This window comes from Festucalex cinctus, chromosome 19 (genome assembly GCF_051991245.1).
Source record: "Festucalex cinctus isolate MCC-2025b chromosome 19, RoL_Fcin_1.0, whole genome shotgun sequence".
NCBI classification, from domain to species: Eukaryota; Metazoa; Chordata; class Actinopteri; order Syngnathiformes; family Syngnathidae; genus Festucalex; species Festucalex cinctus.
Window position 1 is genome coordinate 17375022 of NC_135429.1, and position 16397 is coordinate 17391418.

Consider the following 16397-nt stretch of genomic DNA (forward strand, 5'->3'; position numbering starts at 1 on the left):
ATGCATCATGGGAGTTTTTTCTTCGGGCGCCATCTTGGGTGTCTGCCGGTTCACAAGGTACACTCGTGAGTTACACGGTAGAGCTTATCAACCTGATGTCATTTACGCAGTATTTTCACGATTTACCGGAAGATCAAAAACAACGATACAGGCAGAAGGTGTCTCTGTGTGGTGGGATTGATCCTAATTACGTCCTGACCAAGGGTGATTTATTTTTGACGGAGAAAGCTTGCTGGCCAAATGTGACTTCTCTGGACATTTTTCACTACCTCGTGTTGACAACATGCTCCATAAAACGCCAACAAATCCCTGGAGGCTTACAATTATTTTGTAAGCGGGTGGATACAGTGTAAACTTTAACATCGCATCAGAAGAAACTGTTGCTGTTGCACGTAAGTAAACCACATGGTGTTGGTAATTCTGCACACAAAAATGTTGATTTGTTCTCAGGCTTCCTGTTATCATTGTGTTTACATGCACAGCTGGGTTTACCTGATGTGGTTTTTCTAATCATTTTATAACAGGCAAATATGGCAGAGCGTATAAGAATAAAAAGTAACTATGCACAGCCTCCCCGTGGCTTAATTAAATTTAATGCTACCCTTTCACTAGTTCCGTTACTTAATCAACTTATTCTAAATGGTTAAGGTTAACCACTCTCAGAGGACGTATTTTTAGTTTCAGTTTCCAGTACAATAAAACGTGTTCATGGTAACTACTGAGCATACTGACAGCTTTTCTTATGATCTCACGGTTAAGGAGGCTGTCACAACACCCAATTTCTGTCTGGTGCCGGATGGCAACAATTCCCATCACTTGTCACGACAACACCAATATTATTACCAGGTATGTATGGCTTTACTTTTTGTAGTTTCTTATTTAATTCTATGTTTCATATTTTCATTACAATGTTTGTAATATTTTCAGATTCAGGCACAGATGAGTTTAACTGGACGGGACTTCTGCGACTTTGTGGTGTGGACAAAGTGTGATTGAGCGAGTCCACCCAGATCGCTCGTTTTGGCCAGCTGGAAAAGCCAGAGTTTTTTTTTCCCCCAAAGTCCCCTCCTTACCTGAACTGCTCGGGAGAGCATTTACTAGATCAGCAGTGGACTTCCAGTGTTCCTGCTCAGCCGCTGTCACCTACCACTTGCTCATGTACTTCAAAGATGCGGAATAAAGTAGTTTTTTGTGCTGCAGCAGATTGTAAAATCAAATGATATCACTTGAAGTGTGCCAATCTAGACTGCCAAAAGGACAGTGGTTTTGTGACAAGTGTGAAACAAGGATTATTGGGAAAACTGAAACACAGTACTGGTACGTGTCTTACATTAAACAAATTTAAAAGAGAGCAACTTTTTCCTCTGTACATAGTATAATGAAAGTCATTGCGTACCCCATCAACATTACATCATACCGTCATCAGGATGGTAGGCACCTGTGCTAAAATAAATACATTAATTAACAGTTCAATTTTATCCCTGAAATTACTACATCTAATCATTATTCACTTCATTTTTTGTGCTTTTAGAAATAATAGAGATTTATGCCATTACTTTAAGAGGGACCATATTGCACATTGAGTCAAATCCTGTCATTTGTCTTATGTATAGCTTTGTAAACAAACCCAACAATATAATTTGTATAATCGCTGCCTTTATTAGTGCCAAACAAACAGTCGCATGTTGTCCTCCTCCAATGCTTTGATGCTCGCCTTCGTTTCCATCATGTCATTGGCAATCAAGTCGGTGTGGCATGAGATCCCTAAAAAAATAATAATAAATAAATAAAAAAGATCACAAAAAAATACGGTACCAGTAAAAGGTTTAATATAGTACAGTAGTATAGTTTTTTTGTCAGTGTAAAAGAAATGTACACATTTTGTTGCATTTTTTAATGTATGAACATTGCTACAGGCAAATACTTATTTCTATAAACACTTCCAAATGTCTCTAAAATATAAGGTGCGTGTACACACACAAACAAACACATACATTCACTCATGCATACAATATATCATGTAATGAATTCTGAGTGATGTCAGCAGTACTTGAGGGTACAGGCTACTGGAGCCATCTGGCTGCATAACTGCAACAAACTCTCTGCCACTTCGAGTCGTCTTTTCTTTGCTTGTCTCTCCTGTGCACGTTCATATCTTGGCACCGACTGGGCTGAGACATAGATGTTGTAACTTGGGACCCAACTTTAATGTTGGAGCCCAGTCGGGATGATTGGACAGAAAAACGGGCGCAGGGCGACCTGTTAAAATAAACAAATATATAAACAAATAAAATATGGAAAGACTGGTTATTTTGCCGCAGTAGGGTGGCCGTGAATAAGTTCTTTAGCATGATGTGTAGGGTACCGGGGGTCTGTTTTCTTGCATCACCCCCTTCTGTCTCTTTTTTCCAAGTTTACATTTTGCCACCAAAAAACATGTTATCGGCATTAAGAGCCCAAGACTAATCAATCCAATTTCAGCAGTAAACACTTTGCACTGGCACTACTTGGGTGAAAATGTTCGATGTTAGCTTTCGGCTAACGTCCGCTAGCCAGCTTGTACTACCGAACTTGCTTGCTCATGAATCCAAAACATAAGCAACTTGCCCATATATGGGCGGTCGAAACGTTATTAATCCTCATGCATTAAATGAAGGTAAACAAGCTTACCGCTCACAAAGTGATGGCTGCACACACGAGCCCAAAGTAACGACTTCCCTCCGGAGTCCGCACTCCTCTGTCTCCAGGCCCTGGTTCCTAGTTATTTTCGGAATTCGGAAGAAAGGCCGACCATTTTCCCCCTTGGCTTTGTTCGAACAGCCAACGATGCAGCAACAATGTACCATTTTAAACGCAGACAACAAACGTGATAGATACGTGTCCGAATCATTACGTAAATGGAGGCCACCCAGCATGGCGACTACGACAAATCCGAGGCGGAAGTGACGACATGTGCAAGCGACCTATACATGTACAGTATCGAAAGTGGAGAACATTTGAGACAGTTAACACACCCGTCACCATGGGCGGGCCATAGGGGTCCGTGCCCGCCCACCAAGATGATTGTGCCCGCCCAGTTGAGGCATGGATCTCTAAAATGGTTCTCCTTTTATTATTATATTTTTCCATTCATTCGGTTTAGTACTCTTATATCCGAGTGTCAGTAAACGCAACACAGGTCTCGCGGTGTCGGAGGTATGTTACGTTTGTGTTAGCTGCTTCAGTTCATTGCTTCTAATGCTCGCCACTCGCCGAATTGTTCTTGTTTTTGGCGTCGGCTACGGTCAACGGTGGCCATTTGTACAAGTAACGTTTTCTGGCGGCATTCTTGCAAGATGTCACAATATGAAGAAATAGTGGTATGGTTTTGTCTGATTGATTTGTCTTATCTGTAACAGCCATCACAGTCTTACTGAAAATAATGCTAGGTATGCCTTACGCTGACTTATACGCATATGCGACAAATATGTCAATGTTGCGTTCAATGCAAGAGTCATGTACATTTTGTACAAGTGAAGCTGCATGTTTCTGAGGACGCTGGCGCACAAGACAAGTGAGGAGGGACATAATACAAACTTCTTTCGTGTCGGCAACTAAAGAGTCACTTGGAAAAAAAAAAAAAAACTACGGGACCCACATATCGTTTTGGCATCTACAATGAGGTAGGATTTTGCTTTCCTTTTTTTCTTTTTAATTCTGCTGCAGACACCGTTCAAACAGGTGGCCCGTTCGAAGCAATATGTCAGCACATCCGCCCTATTAGATGTGGCAATTGTATTTGCCATTACATCGGCAAAAATAGTCAGATTGACTTTGAATGGGATAATATAATCAAAGGTAATAATAATTCCTTATTAATCCAATGAGCTGTGGCTTGATGATACATCTCCAAGGAGAAACAGAAGGGGGCATCTTTACAAATAGCTTCACTTTGCCTCATCCAATATGGCTGCAGCGTCAACGTACTCACGACGCCACTGCAGTCTACTTTATGTGTGTGTACTGTAAATGCGGTATATGATAATACTGTCAGCGGGCACCATTCAATGGATAGATGCACGACAGTGCGACATAAATTGATCCAAATATATTGAGCAAGTTAATGCTGTCAGTTTGGTATTCATAATAATTGGGCCCGCCCATGCATTTCATGTGCCCCCCTTAAGCCTGGGCTCTGGTGACGGGTCTGAGACAGTACTTGGTAGAAAGTTAGAAACAGCATGATTTATGGTGTTTTAAATGAATTAAACATAAACAAGAGGACTTCAGACATTTTACAACTTGCCTTAATTACAAGTATAATATGCTTAAGGATGTTTAGTACAGTAGGAAACTTGTTAAAAAAAACATATATATATATATATATTAAGCTGATTTTCCTTTACTCATGTTTTGAATCAAAAATTGATATTCGTATATATTACCTGCATAATTAGTAGTAGTAATCCGATAGATTTGGATTTCTTGTGTTCAGAGTTCAGTTGTTTTTATGTTCCCCCCCCCCCCCCCCCCGTCGCTTCCCATTGTGACAGTCCTCTCACGATTACACCTGATCTCACAAAACTGAACAGAAGAATGTCACAGTGTCACATCGTGGCATGGTTATGCAGACAATCGGATGCCTGTATTGTGAATACGGAACACCCGATAGACTGGGTATCACAAATCTGTGCATGCTTCAAGGTAACATTGCCAAACAAAATTACATTTTATACAGAATGGCTCATTACTTTGCAGCAAAAACAAGACCACGATGATAGCCAATTATCAATTTTTTTCATCAATGTCATCTGGCAGGTCAGATAAAATTGGCAGTTGGCCCGTAGCCTGCAGTCGAGGGTGTCAATATTAAGCCCAATGGACTCTCTTTGATAATAAAGAAACAGATGAGGTGGCCGCACCCGCCAGTTTCTGGACTGCCTCCGAGGTCCTAACACATCCTAACATTTTCCGAACACATCCTAACATTTTCCGAACACATCCTAACAGGTCCGAACACATTCCGAACGAGATCAAAGCGTTTCAAGCTATGTCCGAACGCAGGTCCGAACAGTTCCGAACGAGCGTGCCGGGTCACGTGATGCAAAGGGGCGTGAAGATGGGCGTGGTCGAATGTCGGCCATTTTTTTTCCACCGCATCGCACCGGATGAATTTGGAGACGCCAAAAGGTTTGTAAACTTCATTAGTACTCGTAAAATTAATTTTTTATGTAAGCCGAATGTAAAACTGTGTGACAAAACAGTAATCTATGCAAAATCCCGTTCCATTAACCCGTTATTTAACTTGTATTTCATGTTTCTTGTTACGTTGCTACGTTTGCTAACGGAGTTCTGCCTGCAATAGCGCCATCGTACTGTGTGCCAACGGTAGGAATATTGTTTATATGACAGAATCAGAACATCAATAATAACTTGTTTAGTTGTTTTTTCCACGGATAGACTCAGCCGATTTATTGGTAAAAGCCTTATGATGTGAAATAATTGTGCCAGGTTTCATTGTGCACTAGTGAAATAGTAATTTAGCGGCCATATGTTACGTTTTCTCCCCTTCGACAATGGAGCCTTGTTATGCGTTTGAGCAGAGCTCAAGGACGTGTCCACCTGCCTGGACCAAGTTTATTTATTTATTTTTACAGTGAGACAGTATATTAACATCTGTCTGTAGTAGTAGTAGTAATAATAATAAAAATACTACTACTACTACTACTAATAATAATAATAATAATAATAATAATTGTACTTATGTAGCAGCTTCCATTTCCACCCCCTCCGTTTGCTCCTCCATTCCAGCAAGCTCCATTCCAACTACCTCCATTCCAGCAAGCTCCATTCCAACTACCTCCATTCCAGCAAAATCCACTCCATCAAGCTCCTCCATTCCAGCAAGCTCCATTCCAACTACCTCCATTCCAGCAAGACCCACTCCAACAAGCTTCTCCTTATCAGCCAACCCCTCCTGACCAACAAGCTCCTCCATTCCAGCAAGCATGCCTTCCTCCTCAGCCAAGGCAACGTACCTGGAGACTGCTTAAAGCTGCCCAGGAGGATAAGGAGCGAATGGCTAGAGGCGAACCACCACGAAAAAAACTAACAAAGGAGCAGTATCATTACACATGTAAGGAGTGTGGCCAGGACGAAAATAAAAGAACTGGACACACCCAACTGAAGGGGCGGTGGTACTGTCCTGCCTCAGGACTGACTCTGGACCAGTGGAGAAACAGTTTATAAAAGTTGCTATTGTTAGCTTGTATTGTTTTGTTTGTTTGTTTAAAAAGTTTAAAGGGATGCTTGACTCATTGGGCTCTTTTCAGCAGTGAAAAGTTAATATTTTATCCAGAATTAATTTGATAACTTCATTGTTTTTCCATGTACAATTAATATCATTAAAATCGAATTTTTTCATTTTCTGTTGACTAAAGATATCACCTGTGCTGAGGAAGTAGGTAACGGTTCACCTGTTTTCTGGGTTTGGTTACCAAACTGAGCCATGATTGGTTGTGTAAGTGGAAAATTTATTTTATAAAGGTACTTGTCCATGAAAAATAATGACGTTATCACATTAATTATAGATACAATATTAACTTTATACTGCTGTAAATGGCTCAATGAGTCAACTATCTTTTTAAACTTTAATTAAAGCTTCAAATCTAAAAGTTACAGCATTAAAGCTTTGTCATGTTGGTGCTAAGCCATTTGTTATATTGTGCAAAAATCTCTGATGGTATTGCTCAGATGTGCGTGTGTGTGTGCACACATTTTGATATAGGTTGTGATATTTTTTTAATTTATATTTTATTTAATTTTATTTATATAATTTTTATTTAAATCATTTTATTTACATTTATTAATTGCACTAAATGACGGTTTGACATTGACATGATGGGAGATTTATGCCTATTCGTTTCTGTTAATTCAAAGGACTGTGGGCGGTGGAATGTTTTATTTATATTTTATTTTATTTCATTTAATTTATGTTATATATATTGAAATCATTTTATTTACTTTTATTAATTGCACTAAAAAAAGGTTTGACATTGACATGATGGGAGATTTACGCCTATTTGTTTCTGTTCATTGTTCAAAGCGCTGTGGCCATTGTAATGTTGCTACAGATATTCAAATCCCACAAGAGATGTGAAAAATTAAACTCATGATAAATTTGACAATAAGTGTGTGATGACAAAAAAGAACAGATATGAAATTGATATACAGTGGTTCCATTTATAGTTTTCTTTATGATGCTATTTTTCATATTGTATTTAAGTTAAGTGCTTAGAAAGGTGGAAACTGTGCTGGCATCGTTATGGTTCAGTAGATGCATAACTCGCCCCCCAAAACCAAACTTTTACTTTTTATTTGTCTTTAAACATCCATACTTGGCGGAAATCAACTATCGCGGGTGGGTGTGGAACGTAACACCCGTGAAAAGTGAGGGAACACTGCAGTATGTGTTCTCTCCCTTTTCTTTCTCATTTTTTTCCCTTTCCCCCCCTCCTTCCTCTTTTTTTTCTCTTTTCCCCCACCACGGGCAGTCCCTTTTGCCCCATCTTTGGCCGAGTGGTTAAGGTGATGGACTGCTAATCCATTGTGTTCTACACGCATGGGTTCGAATCCCATCCTCATCGTTGCTTGGTGTTTTAGACGCTCCTTCAGAGGATGTAGATGGCGCTCAAGAATATGAGGGTGACAGACTGTCTGTTCTTCTAATCACCAAAACAGACGGCACAGAAGAACTGGCTTCAATCAGCCATGAATCAGTGTCACATCGTCACATAGTCATGCAGCCAATCAAGTACCTTTATTGGGAATACAGACAGCCGATAGGCCGCATAACACAAATGTGCAAGTTGGTTGCATAGTCACGTGACAATGTGACACTGATTGCCTGCTGGATGAAGCCGCTTCTTCAGCGCCCAGAAAGTCTGCCTGTAAAGGTTAGTAGAAGCACTGGTGATAAAGGACAGTCCAGTACTTTGTATTTCTTGAGCGCCATCCACATCCTCTGAGGGGCGCAGTTGAAAGTGATCTCAGAGAAGCAGCAGTGTCGAAAATGCGATGCCACGATGAGGATGGGATTCGAACCCACGCGTGTAGAACACAATGGATTAGCAGTCCATCACCTTAACCACTCGGTCACCTCATCTTCTACTGTTGCGTCACAGGGAGTCCATTGGTCTTAAAATTAATTGGATCTAGCATCCAGCCCGTGGGCCAAAATTGGCGCATCAGCAATTATATCTGGCCTGTCAAATGGCAATGAAGAAAATTCTGATAGAGATCTCACAATAGTTGCGGTGTTTAAAGTTATATGCTATCATTGTGGTCTTGTTTTGCTGCAAAGTGATGAGCTGTTCTGCTTAAAATATCGTTTTGTTTGGCGTTGTCGCGTTGGGCACTGGTTCGCACGTCCGCCTCCCAGTTCTGAGGACTCGGGTTCGAGTCCGGGCTCCAGCCTTCCTGGGTGGAGTTTGCATGTTCTCCCCGTGCCCGCTTGGGTCTTCTCCGGGTACTCCGGTCTCCTCCCACATTCCAAAGACATGCATGGCAGGTTGATTGGGCGCTCTGAATTGTCCCTAGGTGTGCTTGTGAGTGTGGATGGTTGTTCGTCTCTGTGTGCCCTGCAGTTGGCTGGCAACCAGTTCAGGGTGTCCCCCGCCTACTGCCCAAAGCCAGCTGAGATAGGCTCCAGCACCCCCCAACCCTTGTGAGGGAGGAATAAGCGGTCAAGAAAATGGATGGATGGATGGATGAAGACCAAATTTCATGTGAGGACCAGCATAGAGTATCGTGAAATCTTTATCTCCTGGTAGCATGGAGTTGGATTGAAATACATTTCTGTTTGCAATAGCTGTGTGAAGAATGTACAGCAATGAGGTAATTTATCGGTTTTCTTGATTGTATTTTGCGCCAATTTACACTCAGCGGTCCAGCAAAAGCAGATGAGGTGACCGAGTGGTTAAGGTGATGGACTGCTAATCCATTGTGTTCTGCATGCATGGATTCGAATCCCATCCTCATCGTTGCTTTGCATTTTTCAACACTGCTGCTACTGTGGCAACACTGAGAACTGCGTCCCTCAGAGGATGTGGATGGCGCTCAAGAAATACGAGGTACAGTGATACCTCGGCTGACGAACGCTTTAGCTCACGAACTTTTCGCCTCACGAACATTAAATTCGCGAGAATTTAGTCTCTGCTGACGAACTACTTTTCGGCGGACGAACCAAACCACGCGGTCGAACAGCACCACGGTGGCGGCCACGAGAAGCTTACGCACGCTCACGGCGTCCCAGTTCGTCACCCCCTTTCTTTTAGTGCGGACGCGGTTTGTGTTTGATAGACATTTTGAGTGTACTTTTGCTATTATGGGACCGAAAAAGACCCCACCACAGGCTAGTGTTAAGCCTAATGCTTACCAGCGAGGGACGGCGATTTGACGGCGCGTTTGCATTGTAGTCAATGGAGTTCGCGCCACTAAAAAAAGCGAAAGTGCCATCACGTACCTCAAAAAAGGAGAAAATCGTGCCACGGCTGTTTAGTCCCAGGAAAGAGGTGAAAGTAGTTGGCGGTGCTCACTTTTTGTTGACTCGCTAAAGTGCTCCACTTCCTTGTTCACCAAGGGACACGCCTCCTCCGCTCCGGTGAGCACGAAAGTGCGAATGAGCGGCAACCGTTCCATAAACACTCTACGCGGTGAAACGCTCGCGAATGAAGTAAGTCTACCATTGCTACTATCCTTAAGAACTACCATCACAAAGTAAAATAAAACGACTTTATTATACAGTACAATTTATTTCTTTAATTACAATACAATAGCACATTTATTATACATAAAATAAGGTATATTTTTGTGTAGTTTTAAGGCTTATTTAGTAGAAAATTATGTTTTATAGGGACCTGGGAACGGATTATTCTCATTTTAATGGTTTCTTATGGGAAATAAATGTTCGGAAGAAGAACTTTTCGGCTTACACACACTCTCTGGGAACCAATTAAGTTCGTGAGCCGAGGTATCACTGTACCTGACTCTTTTGTCACCAGTTCTTCTACAAACCTTTACAGACAGACTTTCGGGGCGCAAGATAAGCAGGGAATCAGTGTGTTATCGTCACGTGACTATGCAACCAACTTGCGCATTTGTGTCTGTATTCACAATACAGGTGCTTGATTGGCTGCATAACTACGTGAGGAAGTGACACAGATTGGTGTTGGTTGCCCCCCCACCACCACCCCCCCTCCCCTAGTAGTTTGTTCCGATTAGGGAAAGGGGGAGGGGGGCGGGGTGCACTTTTGCTCCAACGAAGCAAACTACTAGGGAAAGGGGGAGGGGGGTGTGGTGCACTTTATGCGTCAATCGCAAATTTGGCAGAAGTTTATTCTTGGATATCTGGACATGTCATCAAAAAGGCATCAAGCAGGAAAAGAAAAAACAATGAGATGATGCTCGCGTGTCACTTGCAGGTATGACAATGACAATTTGTTTATTTTGTAGCAGCTACGTTTACATGACCACAGTTAGCAAAAAAAACCCAAAACACTCCAAACCGCCGCAGTGGAATGGTTGTGACCAGCACGTTCATTATACGGTATGTTAAATGGAATGTGACGAGACAATATTGTTTCATATGGAACGGACAAGAGCGGCATGTACTGGTGAAAGTGTCATTTGAAAATAATAATAATAATCATCTTAAGGCTAAGTAGATTTCCTCATTTCATATTCATAGTTTTAACATTATGTCCAGAATTTTTACATAGTGCCCTATCAGTCCTTCTCTAAAAAGGTAGATTATTAAAATTTTCATGTACCTGTGTTTTAAATATAGGCCTGCACAATACCATAATCCTAATCAATTTAGAAAATGTTTGTACCATGGTTGGTTCAAAACCATATTTCATTGTAGAATCCCTGAATATTGTCTTGTATTTCTGAATACAGGATCAATGCTTCAATATGTTCAAGGAGCATTTCATACCCTAACATAAATGCGGAAATTGCACAAAAGCTGTCATATGATGACATGATAGCCGATTTTGCAACCCAGAAATGGAGACATGTGCCTCTGTAGGGCCTCTACTAACTTGCTTGCACTTTGTTTATTTCCAGATGTATATTTGGTAATAGTAGTGGCATTTAGTTTTATTTTAATTCATTTAGCTTTATTTATTTGAGTATTTGGTGTCATTCTTAGTTTTATAAAGACTTATTATTTATCACTTATTTTTGTGAACATTTTAAAAACTTCAATATTGACACTTACAAGTAGGGCTGGGTATCTGGCTGATGACCCTGCAGCTGACCCATGGGCACCGGAGGAGGTGCGACAGGCAGCAATGCCAAGCAGGAAATAACACCAACCTGTATATTAACCGAAGTTCTGGAGAACCCAGTGACTACTGTGAACAGGGCAGTTGGAGTCCAGGGAAGACTGGAGGACAGCCAGGAAAGACTGGATGGCAGCAGGGAAAGACCGCACCGGGAGTGGGCGGCCAGTTACCCAACCCACTAGTCTCTCGCAAGTGGGACACCCTCCCTTAACTACAAAGAAAGCAAAGGAAAGACAGCCCGCAGGCCCTCCGAGAGGCGGGATGGAAGATGGGCCTAACAGGACGGACCGCACGGTAACAACAATGGCAACGGAAACGGATAACGAGAATATCAGATCTACGGTTAGTGAAGAGAAGATCCTCCGAAAGTGTGCTTGTGGATGGGAAAAGGTGACCACGTACAGAGGACTACGAATCCACCAGGGGAAGGCAAAGTGTGGTCAGAGAGGCCAACAGCAACCTTGCACCGCGGTAGCGGGTAAGACAAGAGGGAGCAGAAGCCAGGTAGAAAACCACAGCGCTAACGGACCCAACGTTGTTGAAAGCACAGAGGCCGTTGAGAAAGAAAGCCCCTCGGCGGAGGATGAGCCCCCACGTGAGCACCAATACCCAACCCCTACCATCTCGCATAGATCAGAGCCACAGGCAGAGTCCAAGAAACCGACAAGAAGGAACAAGCTCAAATGGCCAAAGTCAAATGAAGTAGAGGCATGGCGTACTCTGGACACAGACCTGATCAAGATTCTGGGGGAAAGATTGCACGGAGGCGTCGAAGCCAAGCTTAACCTGTTTGGGGACATTATATACCAGACCTGCAAAGACAGGTTTGGTGAAGCCGCCTCCAAACAGAGTACCGCCCCAAGGGAAAGGGAAAGGGGGAGGAGGGAAAGGGAGATCGCCCAGCTTGTGCAAAGACGCCGACAACTCCGCAAGAGCTGGAGGAAGGCAACCCAGCCAGAGAGAGAAGGTCTGAAAGTTCTGTGGGAGGAGGTCAGACAAAGGCTATCTAGGCTCCGCAGAGCTGAACGCATCCGAAAGCGTAGTCAACGGAAGCAGAAAGAGAGAGCCAGTTTCTTCAAAGATCCCTTCAAGCATGCCAGACAACTGCTGGAGGAGAAGAAATCCGGGAAGCTCGAGACTACCAGGGAGCAAATGGAACAGCATGTTGACAGATAACACGGGCTGAGGGCTGAATAGATGTCACAAAAAAATGAAACATTGTTGATGTCACTAACATGAATGATATGAACCTGTAACGTGTATTAACAACTGAATGCGATGATGCAATGATAGTTTGAGATAATCGCTATGTCACACAAAACTGGTATGTCACACAACACTAGTCTGAAATGTCTTTGGTGTAAGTGTCAACTTCATTAGCGTTTAAACATGCCCCATAATTGGTTAATAAACTTGTGAACCAGAAGCCAGCACAAGCACAACACACACACATACATCCATTTACGGTAACACAGTTGCGCACACACAGCACACACTCATTTGCCATGGCACACATACTTAGATGGAGTACGGGAGTAAGTATTTTGGCCTGTCACTATGAGGTGGCAAGAAATGTGGTTTTGACATGTCACCATGAGATTGCAAGAAACGTGGTTTTGACATAACATGTATTTTATTTGAGTGTGGTTTGGGTTTTATGTTCATATTAATCAGTATTGGTGTGGTGTATTATGAGCAAAAAACTTTGAAGGGATTTTATTCACAAATAGGAAGTACAGTTTATTTTAAAATCAATGTTTTGTCAGCATAAAAAACTAGACCCTGTCAACGAATGTGTTCTGCAAAACTGTTAAGGTCACAAGTTAAGAGGAACTGAAAAAGCAGTTGTAATCACTAGTCTTTTAGAACTCAGCAGTTCATCATACCACACTGGACATTTTGAACTCAACAGTTGAACTCAACTTTGGTACAGACTGACTGGAACGCACTCATCTGTGCTTAGTCATGCTATGTTCAGCATTCCGAGGTGATAAATTAGCCGGGACAAAACGAAACGGCGCGCGTGCAAAAAAGGGCAAGGCTCCCTCTGACGAGGAGTGCAGTTGGCTCTGTGCCACATTTACCCCCATATGCTGAATGAGGAAGTAATTCTAACAATCAAAATAAGAGTAAATTGTGGTAGACACATTGTCTTGATTGGCTGTTAGAAGATAATAGTTACCCCTTGTTTTGATCAGTTTTATTAAAATTAAACAGCCGGGATAGTAAATGGTAAACTTCCTCAATTATCTTCTTTGAGCTACTAGTTTAGCTCAAAGATAATTAGGCCCAGGTGGTTCATCACAGAATAGCTACCTGTCGTGACCACCCAGCAAAGGGATAATTCTTTTTCAAAGCTTTTGCCCTTCTTTCTGGTTTTGGATTTTTATTTTTTTTTTTATTTTTTTTTTTTTCTTGTTTCTTCAATTGATGATCTGGAGTAAGGAGCAACAAATTGTGAGTACATGTGATTCTGTTTGGTTTGAATTTATGGTGTGAATCATTACCTCTTGTCATTAATCAACATATATTCCTTATTGCACAAATTTTGCCTTGCTATTGGTTTGAACACTGATCAAGTAATAAATCAAGAAAGACAAGATGTGGTTCAGAGTTTTCATGTGTGTTGTCACATTAATCATTGATTTCTTAAACCCTACCTTCACTTTCCTGCTTTAACACTTTTCTCTCACTATTTGAGTCATACTTAGAGATACCTTATTGAATAGATAATAGTTCCATCTACATGTTGGCTGCGTTCCCAAAATTCCTGAAAGGTTATTTCGGCTTACATAAACAAATAAAACAAGCCCTTACGGTTCTAACAAGGACAGTAAAACATATTTAGGTCATTCTAAGTGCAACCGATCATAGGGAAAGGAGCCGCTGTAAAAAGAGTGTGATTAGATTTATATCCTTAAATCATCAAAGGTTACTCTTTAAGGGTGTTAATCTAATGGAAGCCGGGGCTGACACTCTAAAACTGGGGCGGTGAGAACCTAAACGAATCCTTTTCGACGCCAGCTTGAAGCTTCCCCGTCATCTCTGTAAATCCCGTGTTACTACGGTTTGAGATAAAAGGGGGGCCTTAACCCTTTGTAACGGAGAGTTGGCCAGGTAAGCGTGATCAATGTCAAAAGGCAGTACAGTGATCTGCTGAGAAACGTCCCATTAGGTACACCAGGGTACGTGCCTCAGCCTGCGCCACCGACAACTGAGTTCAACATCATGCCCCCGAAACTCAGCGAGTTCAGACAAGCTGTGAAGAAAGCAAGATCATCATCAGCACCAGGCCCCAACAGAATGCCCTACAAGCTTTATAAGAACTGCCACAAGGTACTAGAATTGCTTTGGTACCTAATGAGAAAAATGAGCGAGATCTGCTCATCCGCCGTGAGTAAGATGGATGGAAAAGCCAATTCATTCATCAGAAAGTGGCTGGGGCTGCCATGGTGCCTTTCTGAGACGGGCCTCTTTGGGAAGAACGCACTGCAGTTGCCCCTGCAGTCTATCAGTTTGGGCTTCATGCAAGAGAAGTCCAGGCTGGTTCTCGAGCTAAGAGAGTCCACTGATCAGTCAGTGAGGAACGCCAACGCCAAGGTTCCTACTGGCCGAAAGTGGAACGCCCAGTCTGAGGTTGACCAAGCTGTCAGTAGGCTGCATCACCAAGAGATCCTGGGCAGAGTCCAGGCAGGAAGAGCAGGCCTAGGATGGGGAGAAGCACCACGGTTCTGGTCCAAGGCAAACCGCAAGGAGCAGGAGCAGATGGTGGTGGCGGAGGTAGCAAGGATGGAGGAGGAGCGCTACAAGATCAAGGCCGTGTCACAGGGCCGACAAGGAAGCTGGACAACATGGGAGGGAGTTGTCAACCGAAACATCAGTTGGTCCGACCTGTGGAAGATCCCACAGGCAAGGATCAGCTTCCTCATTCGTGCAACTTACGACACGCTTCCCTGTCCTCGTAACCTTCACCATTGGTTCGGCAACGAAGAATATTGCTCACTCTGCAGCGCTCCCAACGCAAGCCTCCAGCACATCTTGTTGGGCTGCAAGACTGCACTCTCTCAGGGACGCTATAGATGGCGCCATGACCAGGTCCTGAGGAAGCTAGCTGAGGTGCTGGAGGGGTGTCGACAGGGCTGCAAAGAATCACCATCGGCAGAGAACCTTACCAGCTTTGTCACAGAAGGGGGGCAAAGGTACACCAGGCCAAGAAACATCATAAGGCCCTTTTCCCCCGGCCATGAGTGGGACATGAGGGTTGACCTCAACAGGCAACTCCGGTTCCCCACAGAGATCACCACTACGTCTCTCCGCCCTGACATCGTAGTATGGTCCACCGAGGCAAAAGTGGTTCACCTCATCGAGCTGACTGTACCAGCAGAGGGAGGGATCGAGGCTGCATTTGAGCACAAGAAGGCCAAGTACTCGGAGCTGGCTGCTGAGTGCCGGGAAGTAGGCTGGAAGACCACCATCTACCCAGTAGAAGTTGGCTGCCGAGGCTATGTGGGGCTGTCTGCCACACGCCTCTTGAGGGAGGCAGGAGTGACTGGAGGGAAGCTCCGGAAGGCAATAAAAGATCTGGCAGAGGAGGCAGAGAAAGGCAGCTTTTGGCTCTGGCTGAGGAGGAAGGACAGGAGCTGGGGAAAGAGCTAACCCCGACGTCAGCTGCAGGGGGTGACAGGGAGATGTCCCTGTGACTGCTCCGCCACCAGGAGACGTTCCAGGATTAAAGGGGCGAAACGTCAATGACTGGTGGTTCCTGGCTGATGACCCTGCAGCTGACCCATGGGCACCGGAGGAGGTGCGACAGGCAGCAATGCCAAGCAGGAAATAACACCAACCTGTATATTAACAGATTTCCAGAATCGATTTAATTCGATTCACAAGGGCCCGATTCAATTCATGATTCACAACGATTCTCGATTCAGTTGAGGAATTCATGCAGCACATATTTTAGACAGTCAAAAGTACCAATGCTGCAAAGAGTAGAAACTTCTTGCTCTAATTTAATGCATTATAAAGAATATGAATATTTACATTAGGAATTGAATCCATTGCAGTTACATT

General features: G+C 43.2%; 1 protein-coding gene, 1 long non-coding RNA gene and 2 other non-coding genes across 4 annotated transcripts; 3 read left to right on the forward strand and 1 right to left on the reverse strand.

The window, feature by feature from the left end:
- Window positions 1–62: 62 nt before the first annotated feature.
- LOC144007460 (uncharacterized) lies at window positions 63–1336 on the forward strand. Its single transcript, XR_013280182.1, has 3 exons — window positions 63–392; window positions 760–846; window positions 928–1336. It is a non-coding gene; the product is annotated as an uncharacterized LOC144007460 (long non-coding RNA).
- Window positions 1337–5011: 3675 nt separating this feature from the next.
- On the forward strand, window positions 5012–6364 carry LOC144007872 (uncharacterized). Its single transcript, XM_077507814.1, has 2 exons — window positions 5012–5169; window positions 5791–6364. Exons 1-2 carry the CDS (start codon window positions 5030–5032, stop codon window positions 6089–6091), a joined length of 441 nt encoding a protein of 146 aa, XP_077363940.1. The 5' UTR covers window positions 5012–5029; the 3' UTR covers window positions 6092–6364.
- Window positions 6365–8061: 1697 nt separating this feature from the next.
- Window positions 8062–8143, reverse strand: trnas-gcu (transfer RNA serine (anticodon GCU)). The gene has a single exon. It is a non-coding gene; the product is annotated as a tRNA-Ser (tRNA).
- A 795-nt stretch (window positions 8144–8938) lies between these two features.
- trnas-gcu (transfer RNA serine (anticodon GCU)) lies at window positions 8939–9020 on the forward strand. Its single transcript has one exon. It is a non-coding gene; the product is annotated as a tRNA-Ser (tRNA).
- Window positions 9021–16397: the final 7377 nt, after the last annotated feature.